The 18,482-nt window shown below is 53.6% G+C and overlaps 1 protein-coding gene across 1 annotated transcript; it reads right to left on the bottom strand.

Moving 5' to 3' along the window:
• Positions 1–90: 90 nt before the first annotated feature.
• SYNDIG1L (synapse differentiation inducing 1 like) lies at positions 91–16,921 on the bottom strand. The gene is made up of 4 exons (XM_062623880.1): positions 16,600–16,921; positions 4,904–5,359; positions 3,558–3,695; positions 91–2,131 (listed from the first exon to the last, which is right to left on the bottom strand). Exons 2-4 carry the CDS (start codon positions 5,330–5,332, stop codon positions 1,973–1,975), a joined length of 726 nt encoding a protein of 241 aa, XP_062479864.1. The 5' UTR covers positions 5,333–5,359; positions 16,600–16,921; the 3' UTR covers positions 91–1,972.
• Between the last annotated feature and the right edge of the window lie 1,561 nt (positions 16,922–18,482).

Consider the following 18,482-nt stretch of genomic DNA (forward strand, 5'->3'; position numbering starts at 1 on the left):
TCTCTTCTGGACTCCTCAGTCCTTCCCTGCAAATTCTGTCTCCCACTGTCCATCATGAGAAGTAAGACCTGCTTATTCCCTCCTGATGTCTGTGTTCTTCTGCCCCTCTTTGAGCACATTTTATTTTATGCTTCTACTACGCAGAACATACATGATGCTCACTCTCTCTCTCTCTCCCTAATTCTTGTCTGACCATGCATGGCAAAAAGCCTACATCAACATCCCGCTTCCAACACTAGCTGCTTGCTGTGAGCTACATCGCAGTACAACTCCCTCTGAGTCGCCCAGACACCAGCTGGATTATAACTTCCTTCAGTAACTGCATAAAAACCTTCAGGTTTAAATGAGCTCAGCACTCCTGCAAAGCTCACCTCTTCACTAGCTGGCTCCATGTCCTTACAAACACGGTCTTTTCTCCTGCTTTTTTTATTAGCTCTTCCATGTTATAAAACATAATGAGAACTTTCAGACCAGATTCTGCACAGGTCTCTGATGCACTTCTCTCTTTTATGGCTCAAGTACAACAGCATCGCAGACATTAACATGCTTCTTAAAGATGAAATGTACATTTGAATGGCACCCAGCTGGAGTACATGCTGCATCTCTTGAAGAGCCAGCTGCAGCCTGCCCAGAAACCCCAGGAAGGGGGTGATGGGCACCCAGAGTCTGCCTGCAGCCCTCTGCACACCGGGGAAGGAGGCAGCAGGAAAGGTGGATGCTGCAGAGCAGGGGTGAGGCAGGGCCTTTTAACACCAGCCCCCTGAGGCCGTCATTGCCATCACACCCACCTCCGAAGCACCTGACTGTTGCTGACAATACACGAATTAGCAAAAGAGATGTAAGTGGGGATGCGTGGGACTTCCTTGTCAGCAGAGGCTTTTGGAAGGATGGAGATACCCCTCTCCGAGGCATGGGAAGAAGTGTTTTTGGGTCAGACCCTGTGTTTCGGGCTCCTTCCAAGTTTTCATCCTTTGGATCTCATTCTCTTGCAAACAGCATTCCCACCCTAGGCTCTGTATGTCTTGTTGGCCTTTTCTTTCCATTCCTCTTGATGTGCAAGGCCCTGATCTAGTGTCAAGAGTGGAGTCCTTCAGGCCCCCACCCCTCCCAGGTCTCTTCTTGGGTAGAAATTGCCATTTACAAGTATCTTCAGGGCCCAGCACTGTGGGACACCGGCCTTACAGGGGCTCTGACTTGCAATTATCATTATAGTCACTATTAACACGGAGAAAACCTTGCTGTCCCTGCCAGCTTATTCCAACAATGGGAGTGATGGTGTGCAGCCACCAGCCTGCCTTCCTCCTTGTTTCTGGTCTGGGATGAGCCAGTGGCTGGAATGTTCTCCTGTGGACCAGGGGTCTGTCTGCAGAGGGATGTGAAGAGCATGTCCTTTGGTCATGACCATGATGTGCCCTCCTACTTGGCTGCAGCTGAGGGGCAGGTGCCACCTTATGGCACTGAAATGAGAATGTTGTCCCCATCACAGCAGCTGGGAGACCCCCCTCCCCAGCACCGTGGCCTCCCAGAAGAAAGAGTGGTCATTCCCTGGCACCATATTTCCTCTCCTCCCTGTGTGCCCCTTTCATGGGCCAAGCCTGAGCACCAGGGGTGGATCTCCTGACTGCAGGGCTGGGAGCAGAATCCATGGCCCTGCATCAGGGGTGGTGGCCCCAGCCCAGCAGCAGCATACAATGTCTCTCCTGCATGTCTGTCACCTGGAAAATGTGCTCCTCCTGGTCCCTGCAGCCAGGCTGGTGCCCAATTCCCTGTTGTTAGATAGTTACACCTCACAGCCTCAGGGAGAACGGGGGTCTGCTGTTCTTCTGAAAGGGGAAAGAGCTTGCATAGGGCATCCAAGCAGGGGTCCTGCTGTGCAAGCAGCCCTTGCAGGCACTGGTGCCCTGCGCTCCACAGAAAAGCTCCATCCCAGGAGGGCCGGCGGCTGGGGACAGTGCTGACGTGCAGATGGCAGCTATACGTGGCCCCCTTTGGAGAGATAAGCGATCAGCGCTACCACCACCCCGATGTACACTCCTGTGCCAATGGTTATGGAGAGCGCGGCGAGGAAGAGAGCTCGGCGGGAAGCTGAACTGGCCAGGTGGAAATCTCCTTTGGAGACAGCCTTGCTGGTCTGGAAGGAGAAGAAATGCTCATTGCTCACAGTGCTACCAGGTGGCCTTTCAACCTGTGTGCAGTCATTTCACTACTGAGTTAACCCCCCCTTCCCCAGCCATTGCATCCCATGAAGGCTGGTGACAGACAGCAAGGTGTCCATCCACATTTCCCTCTGGATTTTGTCTTCATGGGAAACGTGGGCTTTGGCTGTTTGTTTGAAAGCCCCAGCCATCCAGGTGCTCAATCAGAGCAGTCAGTGAGTAGCTGGACCTTCTTAAGACCAGACAAAGAGTCAGTACATGGGGTGATGGCTGTGTGATACTGTCTAGATACCAATATACCTGACACAGACATATAGCAAGTGCTTCCTAGTCTCAGGGAGCTGACTCCAGAAAGCATGGCACATCAGTCTGGCTGTGCTGCAACTTGATTTTCCCTGCATGGGGTTTTCAGTTGAAGCCTGTTTGCCAGGGAAGGGTGATGGAGCCAGAAATGGAGACAGATGTGGGTGTTGCCTCTCTGGGCCAGCAACTTCCAGCTTCCCCGAGTGCCATGGGCATGTTCAGAGTTACTCCTGGTATTACCTACTATGTGTGTTTGCCATGTGGAGATCAGGGCACTCAGTGTGCACAGGCACTGAGTAAAGAGATGGTCCTTGCCTCAGTGAGTGACAAAGTGGTAGTTACAGCAACTGGAGCTGTAACTACCAACAAATAGCACCAAGTACATCATCACGTGGAGAGTGCACTGTGCTACCCTGCACCACGTAAAAATGTGGAATCAGCCACTCCATTTAAAGCTTCCCCTGCCTCTCACCACCTCTGTGCCAGGTACTCAAGTTATATACTTTTCCATTTCTGTTTCTATCCTCTTGATTTAACTTCTTAATGCCTTCCCCCAACTATTCTTGGTACAGCACCATCTATGAAAACACTGAGTAAATCCCCTGGCTCTGCCTGAATTATTCTGGGTCAAGAGTAATGTAAGTGAGCCCAGGCTCTGGGATAAGCCCTCAAGAAGGCAGCAGTTTCTCTGAGCTGGTGCAGTCCAAAGGCCACCACCCTCTGCAGCCTCTGCCAGCCTGGTGTTGGCTCATATAGCTTAGCCAACACATGTCAGAAACAAGTGCAATAGAGGAGCTGTGCTGTGATATGGAGACCAGACTCCCTTTCATGTCCAGGCTCCAGAGCAGCCTGACTCCCAGGGCATGGGGCTGCCTTGTACAGGGTCATGGTGTATGATCTCTGCACTATTGCAGAATGGGGGGGTCAGGTGCGAAAATGACATTTTCCTGAGCCTAGCTGGGGGGTGAGAACCTGGGTCCAAGGGAATCCCAAATAACACCCAAAAGACCCAAAGGAAAAGCCCGCCAGGGCTGCTGTGGCTTGCAGGGCCCTTGCTCCAGCACTCAATGCATGCAAGCAAGCAAAAGGATCTCTTACCCCTTGTGAGAAGTAGAAGGCAGCAATCCCCAAGGGCCAGAAGCAGCACAGCATGGAGAAGAGGGCCAAGCCCAGGTGGTCACGGGGTGGAAGCATCAGGAAATGGTCCTCGCTTTCACTGTCACTGGAGGAGTCGCTCTGCAAAACCAGACAGGTTCAGAGCGTGCCCATCTCCCCATGCTGCCCTGCAGGCTGTCTCAGCCCCTCTCCTGCTCTCTCCTGGCCCCATCATATATTCTCATCTGTTTCCCACCTGCAAACTCAAGGAGCAAGTTTCACAAATATTTGAGCCTGGTTTGGTGAGAAAACATGTAGCTCAGCAAATCCAGGAGCAGAGTGGATTTTCGGCTCCCTGCCAGAGCAAATGGGGGTCTGGGGTTTCCGTGGGAGACAAATAGATAGTCTTAAACTGAAATATCTTCAGCTTTGGCAGAGCTGGCTGTTTGTTAGGTTAAATAAACTTAAAGTGCCTTATCCCCATTAGGGACTAGGAGATCAATACACCGCTGAGCTAATTTAGCAAGTGAGGGAACACGGTTGAATTGGAGCCTCCCTCACAGGGATGACACGTCCCATCCCCTTAGTGAGCGCATTGCTCAGAGCAGCTGCGGTCAGCCCTCCTGTGCCACTGCTCCACCAGCCACAGACCAGCCTGGAAGTGATACGTCTCAGTGGGGAAGGCGCACAGAAGTGCAGACACCCTTGCTGCCATCTGGAAAGGCCAAACCACTGGCACTGAAAACAGTGGAGCTGTGCTAGGTCATCAGGCATCAGCTCCAGCAGGCTCTGGGGACCTGCTCCCACCTCTCAAGGTCCTGGATGATGTTCCCAGCCTCTGCACTGCCACTCAAGCCATGATGGGGCACAGAGCATAGCATGAGGCTGCTTTGTCAGCTCTCATTCTTCCTTTGCAAGATTCAGCTGGTCTTTACATATACAGCTTTCTCTCGGCTGCTGCCATCAAGCATGTGAATTTTGCTGTTATGCAAGGGTTGTTATTTTCCCTCAGACTGAGTGCCACAGCAGCAGCAGGCTACCCTTGTCAAAAAGCTCCCATATCCCAAGGGTCCCTCAGAGATGGCCCCACCTCCCCTTTGCTCCCAGTGGGCATGCAGCCAGGCTGCCCTCAGGGAAGCTGACCTTCTGACGTCTGCGGTGAGAAGTGAGCAGAAATAATGAGGAAGAAGAAATTTTGGGTGCACAGTGAGAGGTGCTGATGCAGGAGATAGTAGAGTCTAGGGGGAAAGCTCTGGGGAAAGAAGGGAGAATAAATGACCAAGAATTTGGGCCAGTGGCCAGCATTAGCAAAGGAGGAGTTTGGTGCCATCCCAACTGGCAAAGCTCACCTCGTACTCTTGGAGCTCCTCTTCCTCCACCTCATAGGACACGGTTTGGATGCGGATGTCACTCTCCACCCGGCAGGACCCTTGCGCCTCATGTGCATCAGGAGCTTCGGGTGGAGCCTCTTTACTTTCTGTAAAGGTGGTCTCACAGCTCTCCATCTTGCTGTCCTTGGCCTTAAGAGTGGTCTCATCCTTCACGAGGATGAAACTGGGGCCATACAAGGCTTCAACGGCCAGCTGCAGGGAGCTGGCATCCAGCAGCTGGTGAGTCCTGGCACCACCAGTGTTCTGGAAGATGTAGGAATACAGTTTCCCTTGGCAGCGATGGCTGGGGTAGTCCTGGCTGTGATGCTGGTGGTAAGAATAGCTGCTGTGCAGGTGCCCATTGGCCTTGGCCAACAGTGGGTTTTGGAGCTCCCGCACGCTCTCCATGCTGCCGGTAGTGGTGGGGGAGAAATCCTGTGGGAGCAAAGAAAGTGGGAGGGGGAGTTGTTATTTCAGCATGAAATGGGAAAGGGAGCAGAAAAGCCTCTTGCCCATGCAGAGCTGATGTCAAGACGAGACTAGCGGGAACAGAAAGATTTGGCAATGCTGGAAAAAACAAGAGCCCTCCCCACGTCTCCACAGCTTGAATGCTATCTCTTCAAACTGAGCATCTCTTCATCTCTCCCCAGCTGGTAGGAAGATAAGGAGGCAGCCCTGCAACAGGATGATCTGATTCAGGCTGGATTAAGATGAGAATTTTCTGTATCTATAATGCATCCTGAGACTGCCACGTGCAGCCTGACAGGAAAAGGACCTACTGCATCTTTTCTGCTGGTTCATAATGTGTGCTGTGGCAAAGACTAACAGACAGCACAGAAGCAGATAAGAGGCTGACAGACACTTTAGTGGCATCCCTGGCTTGCTAAAGCAGAGGGTCGCATGGTGAATTACAGCCCTTCAGGCATTGCACATGCACCTAATGGCTTTCAGGTACATGGGAGGCTTTCTAGGGCTTTTCCAAGGCAAGCCGGGGCCAGGGCAACAGCAGCAAGCCATCAAGGGAAGACAGAAGGCTGCTATGAGGACATGGAGGCAGTGTTTAGTCTGGGATGGGGATCACTGGATGCCCAGCCAGCCATGCAGAGGAACAGAGGAGTGCAAAGGTTAAAGGGGAGACCTCATGGGGTTTGGTCCGCATTGAAATCATGACAATTTAAGTAAATGACCTACCGCATCAGAGCCCTGCTTGAACTAGATCCATTCCTGGTACAGCTGCAGCTGTGCAGCCCTGGCTGTGGGCCACCAGCTTCAGAAAATGCCAAGTCCAAATGGGATCCTCAGCTACAAATGTCAACCCGGGTTTCTTCCTTCCTCTGGGAAACTCAACCCCTCTCCCTTCCTCCATTTCAGAGCACTGAAACCTTGTGCTGCCTTTTTCTCTTTTCTTTCTTTCCATGAAGATTTCTGAGATGATCTATTCCAACTGCTTTTCTTCAGAGGAGTGTTTCCTATTTTGGCTTCCCAACGCACCTTGGCACAAAGAAGATGCGTAGTGAAATATCAGCATTCCCCAGGAGAGAGAAACAATTACTTTGCACTCTTCAGTACCTGAGCCTCGTGTTTTACAGCTGCTCTCTGGCACATTCCCAGCTCTTAGACTGTGCCAACTTATTGCCTTGCAACCCCCAAATGTTCCTGTCCTCCTTAGAGACCTCCGTCACTGCCTCCTCTGCAGGATGCTGTGTAGCAGAGACATGCTTTCCCCTGCTATAGGGCTCCCTGAGGTGCACTAGGCTTTCTGGTAGAAAGCACATCACTTTGGCTTTAAATCTGTCCTTGGAAAGAAAGCATAAAAAAAGGAATTGGAGTTGAAGGCTCCAGACAGTGAAAATCCAAGTGGTCCCGACCCCTTGGCCAGGCTCTGCCCTATCGCACAGGTTTGACTGCCATGCCCGAGTTTAAATGGTCCTGTTGATGAGCTTTATGCTCATGAAAAAGCTGATGAGCTTTTTCTGGAAGCAGTTGCCACATTTTGAAAGGCTCCTCAGAAAGAGGGAGCCATTCAAAAGCACTCTGGCACTGCTGGAACTCTCCACTTCTTGGTGAGCGCTCTCCGCTTTTCCCTGCCCAGGATCATTCTCTGCTTCCTGCAGTCTCCCACCTCACTAATAAAGCCGGTAATGGCTCGTGCAGCAGATGGCCACGAAGTATTTTCAAAACATTGAAGGGAGATGCATTTTGCAGCACAGACGGTTTGATTTCCTGCACAGACCCAGGGAAGCTCGAAGCTTCATCCTGGTTTACAGGCAACAAAAGCACAAACCACTTCTGCGCTTACCTCAACGCCCAGATTAGATTTCCAATAAAACACCTTGCTTTTTAACAAAGCAGTAGGGAGAGGCCAGTCGCTGAGGGTCATTTGAGAGCAGCAGCCCCAGCAGGAGCAGGAGTCCCACTCTAGCAGGAGAAAGCTGGCAGTTCTGGTAGGGCATCTATGCCTCATCTCAAGCAGTATTTCTGGCAGCAAGCTCAGGGAGGGAGGGATGGGATCTTGCTGGAAGCCTCAGAGAAGCAGGAAGAGCCAGACCTCTCTGGTCCTCATACTGCCCTGGAGCTGTCCCTAGAGCAAGGCCAGGACCTCAGAGGCTGCTGCACTGCACAAAGCGTCGAGAGGGCAGGGCTACAGCTAGAAGATTGTAGTCCATGTGAGTCCTGTACCTTCTGGGATCGTAAAAGATTCACCTGTAGTAAACTCTCTTTTCCTTGCTGCCTTCCACTCTCGGGAGCTGGGTACCGTGCTCTCCATGGGAGTAGGGTGGGCTGCAAATACAAGTGGAGAGTGCAGAAGGAGGTCTCACTGCACTTCTCAAATAGGCGAAGAGACCACCAAGTGCAGCCCTAGCACCCAGTCCGGGTGCTAGTATTTGTCAGCAGTGGGGAGGAGATGCTGAGGGCCAGCACAGCATCACAGCATGCCTACGGCAGCGTACTCAGCCCTGCTGGAAAGCAGCCAGGCTGAAACCTCCCTCTCTGATAACTGATGTGAAAAGTCCCAGTATTGGAGGGGTTAGAGATGCTTCCCACTCCTTAGTCACCAAGATCACTGCCTCACATAGAAACTGTGCCCATATGTGGAAGCATGTATGCATATGTGTGCACTGAATAATCTGGGTTTGCAGGTGGAGATGAGGCCTGTCAAACCTGTAGAGATGATATTAGCATGGGAATAACAGGGAGGGCACCGACCAGCCCAACATGCACATGCGCAGGGAAGGACAGAGCCAAACCAGCCCTGCTGTTGTCCCCAGACCCTATTTAGATAATCTGGATCCTACAGTAAATGTAGCCACACAGGGACTTAATAAAGTAAGCCTGGTAATAAAGTAAGCTTGGTAATAACCAGGCTTGGGGGAAGGGAAATGAAGCTAGCAGATGAAAGCAGGGAAGCTGCAAAAGACAAAATTGGCAGGGTGGTCATTTTCTGTCCTCATTACCAGCACAACTGGATAGTATGAGTATGTCAGCCCCACGGAGCTAGTCTGGGCAGTGCTGGCAGGAGGTAACAGAGGCAGGATGCTGTTAGATGCACAGGGAGGATGCACACCTACATGTATACAAGCACAGAGTGAGGCCATGGGGAGGACACATCTGGGAGGAGGCAGATTCCAGTGCCCTGATTGAGCTGGGCTATTGCTGCAGACCTACCACCAAGACTAATATGCTGGCTCTGTAATGAACTGCCTCCTCTGCTGCACTGCTGCTCCCATAACCACCCAGTGGGGCAGGGCCCTCCACCTCCCCAGGACGGCTACAGCAGTCCCCAGCAGAGTGGGAAACACACAACTGTGCTGTGTGCTCTCAGGAAGCTTCCTGGATAAAAGGAGCCAAAATAAGGCATGAAAATAAAACACAGCAAATTTAGCTTTATGCTAAAGGGATCTCACCTCCTCACCACATCCCCTGGGACAGTCCTCAGAGGGACCCTTAGCACAGATGCCAGCTATGATAAGCCCAGCTAATGATGAATTGAGTAGTTGTTTCAGGAATCAATCATCACTTAATTGCCCTGTCAAGCAAACACTCTGCCTCACTTCCCGGGCTCATTAGGAGTTTCTGACTGCATTGCACGTACCCAGACTTCCAAGTGAGAAGGTTAGCTCACCCTGGCTTTCCCCTTTAGGACAGCACCCAGGGAGGCGGGTGCCCTCAGGAAGCATTGCCTCACTGTGTTGCCATGCCCTGCCTGGTCTGAGGGCAGGAGAGTATGAATAGCTGTTCCTGACCTGTCTGATGGGAAGCAAGATCAAGGCTGGGTACAGCTGCCATAGCCCCAGGACAGAGGTAAGCAAGAAAGGGCAGGAAATGTGGCTAGCACCCTTCCAGATTTTACTGGAAGCTCAAAGAAGGTGCTTTGGGACTTCCAGGAAGAGGTCCAAGTCTTGCCAGGGCACAGTAGCTCTGCCTCTGGGCATCCAAGTTTGCGATTCTGCCCAAGAGGAAACCAGCTCACAAGGGCTGCTGAGGAGCAAAGGCAGAGCACCACAGCGAGGAATAGTCGGCACCTTGGAGAGGGAATATGGGGATGAAGGAAGGGCTGTGAGAGCTTGTGGAAAACGTGTCTGGCAAGTCCTTTCTCAGCCATAGAAGCCAGCACAGCCGACACATACTTGCTACGATCCAGCCCTGAGTCCTGCAGGGTGAAGCACAGCTCAAGGGATAAGGAAAAGCTTCCATCAGCCCTGCAGACTGATGTAGAAAGCTGTATGGCTGTAGAAAGCGGTCATGCTCCAGCCAACAGGCAAGCCTTCCTGCGGCTGCTCACCTCCACACAGCTGCTCCTGCCTCGGGTGCAGCACCGGCATGCAGAGTGGGGGGCTGTTCACGCTAGGGTGTAATGGACCCTTCACCAGCCCTGGGAAAGGCTGTTGTGGCAGGAGCATCAGGTGTGGCAGCCAGCAGGCTGGAATGGACGGGGGGAGTGATGCAGGGGAGGCAGCTCTCAGCATGGAGCAGGATGGGAGGGCAGTGGCGCACGACAGCCCCATGGGGCTGGCTGAGGTGGTACCCAGAGAAGCAAAGGGGCATGGTAGGGACAGCAGTGAGAAGGGAGATGGTGGGAAAGATGGCACAGGGCAGGGGAAGCAAAGTGACATGTGAGCCAGGCAGAGAACTGGGCCCTGGCCACTGGGATAGAGAAGAAAGGGACTGTGGAGCTGCTGGAGGGGGAAGAGTTGGTGAAGACCAGGAGGGAAGGAAGAAGGTGACACGGGGTGCATGGACAATGGACTAGAGGGATGATAATTGAGGCACTCGTAATGTAGAGCATCTAGTTCACAACCTAAATGCAGCTGGTTTGATAGAGCTGGAAAGGAGTGAATAAAGCGCTGCTTCTGATCTCCTGACGTAGAAAGTCAGTGCCTCGCCAATGGCCTCCTGGCTCCAACAGAGACTAAATTGCTTTGAGAAATGGGATGCGATGGGCTGCTTTTCAAGGCTCGCAAGTCAAATTGAGCAATTTCCAGGTGGAAATCGAGTCCTTATTCTCTCTGATAAAAATGTTTCTCTGCAGCAGTGTTTCGACCCAGCCGTGCTCAAAGCTGAGGCATTCCTCCTAATGGTAAGAAACAGCAAATCCATCCCAAAGGCTAGCAGGAAAGAACTGTGCTGCTTCTGGAGGAGCCATTCCAGGGGCTCAGCAGGGCTGCGGGCTCCCCGCCGCCCCGTCCCCAGCCCTGGTGCTAGCAAGCTAACACGCTGCCCGTGAGCATCAGCGGTGGAGCAACGTGAGCTCCATTTCCTCCGAACACTGGAAAGCCGTGCTCGAAACGCTCAGCTCCAACCAGGAGTGCCTGCACATGGGCTGCCTGCCGCCGTGGCACCAGGGGCTGCGGGGCTGGCACCGTGCCCCGCTGCCACCGTGTTCCCCATCCCAGCCCTGGCACCCCCATCCCAGAACCCATCCGGCGGGGCTCGGCACTCGGAGCGGTGGCCGCTAGATGTCCCAGGCACTCCACGCACCGCCGCTGCCGCTCCGACCGCGGTCCCGGCCAGCCCCGGCCTCCGCTCGCCGCCCAGGGCCGAGAGCCCACAGCACCGTGGGGTCCCCGCACACAGCGCCTGGGGCAGCGCCCGTCTGAGCAGACCCTTGGCCAGGGCTACACCGCATCACACCCCACGGCTGGCGTTCGCTTGGCTGGTGTGAGCACAGCGCCTGCCTGGAGTCGGAGCTCATAAGCAGGGATGCGGCCACGGGACGTACCCCGCTGGAATGTACTCCTCATGCAAGGGAGAGCGGGAAAGGCTTCACCGGGCTGTCAAGGAGGAAGCGTAACGAGCGATGGCAATAAAACACATGGTTGTGTGGGTGGCTAGGTGTATAATTAGCAGCTTTGGACTCTCTCAGCATCCTTTTTTTTTTTAGCTGGAGATGCAAGCAAGTAAATAAGGTGGCTGTCAGAGGTTTCTGCAGGCTGTCCTGGGTGCGGGGGTCCTGGGAACGTGGGAGCTGGCAGGAGAGTAGGTGACAAGAGAGGCTGCTCCTGGGGCTGCCCCGGTGCCGGAGGAGTGACCTGGACAGCAGTGTTATGGCGGGTCCAAGACAGGATCAGAGATGGACAACAGCCACGCTGGCGCAGTCCTCTCAGCCTCGGGGTTCTCCTGCTGGATTTGCATCCTAACAGCCCTCAGCCCTGCAGCGCTGTCAACAACAGAGTCCCGGTGAGGGGCTTTAAAGGGGCACATAATGCCAACCAAAACTAGTTGATAGCTGTCATTGGAGGCTCCTTCACAATCCTGTTTGGGAACCCGGCAGGGGGGCTAAGAAGCGGTGGAGGTCAGAGTGATGCCTCTCAGGTGGGAAGGCTGCAGGGGCTGTTACTTGATGTCTCCAGCCCTTTCGAGGCATCAGCCAGCAAGGACAGCCTGGGAAGCCTGTGGGCTCTGACTGCTCATCTCAGGCAAAAAATGCCAGCTCAGGGTGAGGGGAGAGTGAATTCCCTGCCTTCTGCAGCATCCACACCACTGGCCTGTTGAAACATGAGCTCAGGCTTGGTTCAGGTTTCAACCTCCTCCTCCTCAGCTCTGGACCACATTAAGGAAATGCCTAAGGCTGCTGTGTGGAGAGAAGAGCATTGTCACCCTACCTTCAATGTAGAAAACCTACTTAGAATGGCCATGGGCTCCAGGAAGCACAAATGCTTCCAACACAGATGCAGCCCTGTTCCTTGCCAAGACCAGGCTCCCTGCCTAGCGTACCTGAAGAGACACCAAGCATCCCACAGGAGATCTCATAGAGGTCTCACAAGATGTATTTATTACCAGGCTGTTCTCACTGCTGCTGGAAGGTGCACAGAAGCTCATGCCTGCGGGTTGTAATTTTTGCTCATGGGTGATTTTCTTATGCTAATGGTTGCAGTCTTCAGTTTCACATCAGGTTTTATCTGTTGCTATTTATACCTATTATTGAACTGAACATGGTGGGTATCCTAGATGGCTCCACGCTCTTCTCCCAGCTTGCCCTGCTTCACTCATCTCCACTTCAAGGCTCGTCTCCTGCCCATGAAGTCCCACAGACCATTGCCACTTCATGGCTGCTGCTGCCACGGGACCCTGCATCCCACCCTCCCCACTGCTCCTTCCCCACAGACCACTCTGGGCTGCCTGGTCTGGTGGCACATGGTGAGCATTACCCTCAGGGAGCAATGCCCTGTGCTGGGACAGACCTGTGCTCCTCAGCCTTCCAGCCCAGCCTGCCACAAGGATGCTTTCCCTGCCACTGCCTATCACTCAGCATGGAAGTGATCTGTTAGATGGGACCTGGCTGTCTTCTAGGTGAGAGACCCACACCGGCCAACACCAAGATGAAGCAGGGATGTAGCATTCAGTTGTCAGCAGGCGCTGGGGGGACAGTTGTCCTCCCTTTGCAGCTGCAGATTCCTGGTAGAGCTGCTTAGCCACAGCACTTAACTCCAACCTCACATCTCTCTGCAAATCCCCCTACTATCAATCGAAGCTGGCAATGTAAAGCGGCTCTTAAGGGCTGTTCATTTGTCTCTGTTTAAAACATATCCATACTCCAGTGATTCATAACCACCCTGAAGGCTAGTGCATGCCAGCACCCTCCTCTCCCCACCGTCCTGTTTATTTTATCCACCATCTGCCTGCCTTCAGCTCAGGGCTATATCCACTTTGATTGCTGTGGCCTGATTCTCCTGGGGATACACAAGGCATCTCTACAGTTCAGATGTTTAATTCATTTTCCAGTGATCTGCTCTGTCTTTAAAAATGAACTTATGCTGTGGAGATGACACCTTTCTAACTTACTTTTCTAAACCCTAAGTTTCCAAACACAGCCTGTAGTTATCAGCAGTAAGCTGATCTCCCAGATCAGCGAATAAGTGGATCTCTCTCTCCCTATTCTGGCCAACGTCTGCAGTCAAACTTCAAGGTGTTAAATTATTATCCGGGTCAATAGGTGCAATCTAAAACAAATGTTGAACCTCTCTTTCATGTTTGCTTTTGCCACGGAAATGGAATCCTTGGGTGGACATGCACACTCTGTGTTTAAGGACAGGCAGCTTACACTGGCCAGAGACGTAGGAGAGATTTATTCCTCTTATGGAGTAAGAGGAAACTGGGGTTGTTTAGTCTGGAGAAGGCTCAGGGGGGACCTTATTGCTCTGTACAACTGCCTGAAAGGATGATGGAGAAAGGAGGTGGCTGATCTCCCAAGTAATAAGTGATACAAAAAGAGGTAAAGGCCTCAAATTGCATCAGGGGAGGCTTAGATTGGATATTAGGAATTCTCTTTTTCACCAAATGGACTTCCCAGGGAAGTGGTGGAATCACCATCCCTGAAAGTGTAGATGCCCTTAGTGACATGGTTTAGTGGTGGACTTGGCAGTCCTGGGGTAACAGTTGGACTGGATGATCCTAAAGGTCTTTTCCAACCTAGTTGATTCTACAATTCTGTCTTCAGGAATATGGTAAGAAGAAAAGCAGCAGCTGCCCCCAGCCATCCCATGGTTCTTGTCCATCCCACAGTCCCAGGGGGCCAGAACCATGCAGAGGATGATGCTAAATTATCTTCCATATGGTATGGAAAGAGATACTACAAAAGATGTCACATTTTCTTTTCCATGGCCCTGTCAAGTCCTGACCATGCCCTGCTGAGAGGCCCTCTCAGCCAGTCCTGCCTGTGCTACGTGGATGCTTTCCCTCTCATCCTGGCCTGTTTCTTTTCCTTGACCATGTCACCACTGGACTTAGATCAGCCTTTCCTGAGAAAGAGCTCAGGCTGCTGCTTGCACCTGTCTGGAATCACAGTGTTGCAGGAGGTGGCCCTGCTCTGGGTGAGCAGTACTGGTGGCCCCACAAGGGCTGAGCAAAGACACCCTGCTCATGGGTCTTCCCTGCCAGCATGTCCCTGCATAGGGACAAGCTCCAGCACCCTCCATCTTGCTCCTTGGAGGCCCCAGGAGCTGGGAGGATGTGCGCAGAAACCTCTGCCCAGCTCAGGAGCAGCACCTGTGTGGCTGCTGCAAGGGGCATTGCATCTCTGAGCCATGCCCTGGCCAATTTTTCACACCAACAGCTGAGCTTCCAGAGAGAGATGGGGACAAATCCTGTGACCAGCTCTGGTTTTCAAAGGATACCTGAAGTGTTTGACTCCGAAAGGAAGCTGGTTCAAGTGATACACCTGAAAAATGCTGGGGCTCACTGGAGCCTTCTGTTCCAGGCTGAGCAAAGCCTTTGGGCTGGTTTGCTGCCTTTTTCACTTGACAGAGAAGCAGCAACAGAAAGACAATTTTGAGGAAATCTATAATGGATTTTTTTTTTTTTTTCCCTCTAATGCTGTGGTTTGGCCCTTAAGCCAGAAAAGTCAATCACTTGCCTGTCTGTAATTCTGCAGATAGACAAATACTGGCTGGAGACCTTGCCTGAGATTACCCCCTGAAAGCAGCATCAGAGCAGCATCCTGCAACTGGTGCCTGGCGGTCCCAGGCTCAGGGAGAGGGATTTAGAAAGTAGGCAGAAAAGGGACAAAATCTTCTTGATTCAGAGACCATGCTTGCAGAGCAGCTGGAAACCAATTCCAAGCACAGATATTAAATGTGAGAGAGGGTGATGAAGGGTCAAGAGAGACTTGGGGAAGGGACGTAGTCTATCAGTGCCTGGGGTCTAACGCAGATGGGGCAGCACTAGGGGCACTCGGGGGCAGGAAGGGCAGAGCTTCAGACTGCCTGCCAAGGTCAAAGATGCTCCTGAGAAAATCCCATCCCACACAGAGCAGCTGGGAAGGGGGCAGCCAAACCAGGAGGGCCTGAAGTGCCCAAGCCTGGGCCAGGGGCCATTCCCCACAGCCCACAGGCTGCTCTGCCGCAGGCTACCAGGGCAGCCAGGGCTGGCCCCTTTGGGGTTTGCTCCAACAAGCTTGCAGGTGGCAGAGGGTGGATGTTAATGGGCAAGTTTTTGCCAAGCACTTGGTCACCCCTCTACAAGTGCTGGTGACATCTGCAGGCGGGGCTGAGGGCACGGAGGGGTTGGGTACCACACAAAAGCAGTGATCTGCTGTACAAATTCACCATGCAGGAGCTGCAGCAAATTACTCATTCTTTAATACTAGTGTTTATTACCTGCCTGTGATTGTGGCTCAGGGAGCTGAAGTGAAGTGGTTCAGCTCCCCAGATCTTTAGCTCTGCCAGCCATTTTCATGACACAAAAAACTTTTGCCAGAGAAATGCAGTCACTACATTTTGGCTTCGGTAATTCCTCCTCCTGACAGCCTACAAAGTAACCACCTATTATCCCCCAGAGACCAAGGCTTTTTTTGTCTTGTGTGTTGCAGGCAGGCTCAGACCCCGCTCCGCTGGTTATGCCTGGTACTTACACAGTGCTACCTTCCTCCTGGTAAAAAGGTTTCTACTGATGGCAGATCCTGAGCTCATGAAAAGGGTATGTTTTTCTCAGAAGCAAAACAGGCAGCCCAGAGAAGAGGGTCTGGGGAGAGCACCATAGCTTTTGTGAAACCCACAGTGGCTTTGGAGAAGGAATTATAAACGGGCACTCGGCAGAGATGGAAAGTGTTTCCCTTCCAAACTCCTGAACGTGCAGCTCTTCCTCCAGGTACAAGCTGGGAGGGTGTCCCCAGAGGTATAGGAGATGGTGCTGTTCAGGGGAGTTTCATTGGCACAATTCACGCACTGGCATAGCCCTCTTGACCTAGGTCCCCACACCGGTCTCATGCCTGGGTGCATCCCATGGATGCACATTTGGGGTGGTTGGCAGTGGGCTGGCTGCTGCTGGCCTCTGAAGCTCCTCAGCAGAAGGAAAGCAACCCCAAACTTCAGTCAGTGGCTGAGCTGCCTCCCGGGAGGGAGCCGCGATGGCTGTGTGGGTCCAAGATGCCATTGCAGTTGCTCTGACATACCTGGCATCCAAAACTTTTGCTTAAATCCTTTCATTTCGCCCACCCCCGAGCCTCCGATCAGGTAATTCAATCCTGGTTTCTCCAGGTCGCAGCCTTTCATCCTTACAGCCCCCAACATATTTTCTGACCCCCCCCCGAGGCCAATCCGAGCTTGAAGCAGGGCTGTCTTTCTCTGGGGACCTGCTGCCCCCCCCACGGGGTCGGCCTGGGGACCGGATCCCCCGGAAAGCCACCCGCCCTCCTCCGAGGGGGTGCCTCCATCCCGGAGCGGTGCGCGGGTCCTTACCTGCGTGTCGAGGAGGGGCTCACCCGCCAAGTTGGCGGCCCGGCGGCAGGAGCGCAGCAGCGGCGGCAGGCATGACGGCGGCGGCAGCGCCTGTGCTGCGGGGCCCGGGCGGGCGGGCGGCCCTGCGGCGGGGCCGGCCGTGGGCAGCGGGAGCGGCGAGGAGCGGCGCGGCGGAGCCCCGCCGGTGCCTGGATGTGCGGCAGCGCACCAGGCAGCACACGGGATGTGTGCGGCAGCAGCGAAGCCCTCTAGCTGCAGCACAGCCGTACTCGGCGTTCGTGCCCAGAGACCCCGCGCTCGCTGGCTGGGTGCGGAATCACCAGCTCCCGAGGCTCGCTAGCCTGAGCGACCTGTGCGTTAGCACCGCTCCTCTTCTCCCGACGTGATTTCTTCTCCTGCCGGTTTAGATAACGGGGATGAAACTCCTGCCTCCCTCTCCTGCTCGCTGCATTTCCCAGGGCACAGCCCTTGCTACACCCCCAGCAAGGGAAAGACACAGTGCCAGCAAGCAGAGTTTAAAGGAAAAGGCTAAATGAGATTTCCCGCTGCCGGTGCTGCGGGGTCAGGCAGCCCAGCCGGGGGCTGCATCCCAGGGACAGGCAGCTCATTTGCTGGCTCAGTCGGGTATTTTTCTGCTAGGGTGGGATGTTGATTTGGCTCTTCACACCTGAGCATCACTCCAGTTGGAGGAGTTAATCCACATTTACACCAGCACAGTGGGAGTCAACACTGCAGCTCCCGCATCATTCCTGCGCGCCCCCCGCCCGTGCAGGTAATGCCCCAGGGAGCCTGTGCTGCTCCCCCAGTCTCCAGCAGCTCCCCGACCCCTGCACTGTCTTCCCGCTTGCTCTAACCTCCCCGAGTGCTTCCCCAGAGGCTCACCCCAGCACCAGGACAACTGACAGCAGATACACTTGCAGCTGAAGCCTGGTCCAGTGTGTGGGGGGGAACCTGCTCAGCGTGGTCAGAGAGCTGTCTGCCTTCCCCCATCCCCAGTGCTGCTGTGCCAAGAGGACACTGCACCAGGCAGACCCAGATGTGCCCCACAGCCACCCATGTCCACTCCCCTCAGCACCCTGAAGTGACTCCTCAGAGCCCACACCAGGGCCACCTCGGGAAAACGCTGAGGCTTCACAGCAAAACGTTCCTTTCTGTATGTCCAGGCTTGTCTCTAAAACCTCCCAGCTTATTCCAGATGATGAATAGAAGGGTGATGGGTTATGTGCCAGGGCAGGCAGGCCCCAAGATCCCATTCCCAGAGGGTCTGGGGCTCTTGCTAGGGGATGAGATACTGGGGCAGCCTGCCCTCTGCTCCAGCTCCCAAAGAGGTGTGCATCCTTTCAGTAACAGCAGCAAGATCCTTTTGCAAAACCAAAGAAGCTGGTTCATGTGGGCTAAGGATGGGATCAAAGTGTCTGCATTCCCCAAAGAACCAGTGATGGGTGGCCAGCTTTCCCTCCATGTGGGTGACCCACATTTCCCACTGTTGGCATCTCCCAGCACGTCTGGGAAGAATGTGATCCCAAAATGCCAGCCACAGGCTGGAGGCCTCAGCCAGAAGGCTGTTTTCCAGGATGTCAGCCAGAGGGCAGAGCTGCTGCTATGGAAAGAGCGATCCCAAGGGAAAAGATGTCCCTCTTGGCCAAACCCAGCCAGCACAGCTTGAGAGGGTCTAAGAAGAGAATAGTCCCCATGTCCCTAGGGAGTGGGACAGACAGGAAAGGGCTTGGGACAGCAAAGGAGGTTTGGCATCTCCATCATCTGAAATCTGTCAGTCCAGGCTAGAGGCATCCTTTGGAGATATCCTCGGCAAGTGACACTGCCTTGGGGTGGACAGGTGGAGCAGATGACTTATAGTGGCCCCTTCTGCATGCATGTCTCTT

The sequence above is a fragment of the Pezoporus occidentalis genome, unplaced genomic scaffold, assembly GCF_034315485.1.
Source record: "Pezoporus occidentalis ecotype Australia unplaced genomic scaffold, CSIRO_AGI_Poc_V1 ctg108, whole genome shotgun sequence".
In the NCBI taxonomy this organism is placed as follows: Eukaryota; Metazoa; Chordata; class Aves; order Psittaciformes; family Psittacidae; genus Pezoporus; species Pezoporus occidentalis.

Excerpts from the sequence above, each read along its gene's own strand:
- SYNDIG1L (XM_062623880.1), bottom strand. The coding sequence starts at position 5,332 with ATGGAGAGCGTGCGGGAGCTCCAAAACCCACTGTTGGCCAAGGCCAAT. Across the intron at positions 3,696-4,903 it reads AGGAGCTCCAAGAGTACGAG|AGCGACTCCTCCAGTGACAG; the intron begins GTGAGCTTTGCC and ends CTGGTTTTGCAG. Across the intron at positions 2,132-3,557 it reads CCTTCTACTTCTCACAAGGG|ACCAGCAAGGCTGTCTCCAA; the intron begins GTAAGAGATCCT and ends TTCTCCTTCCAG.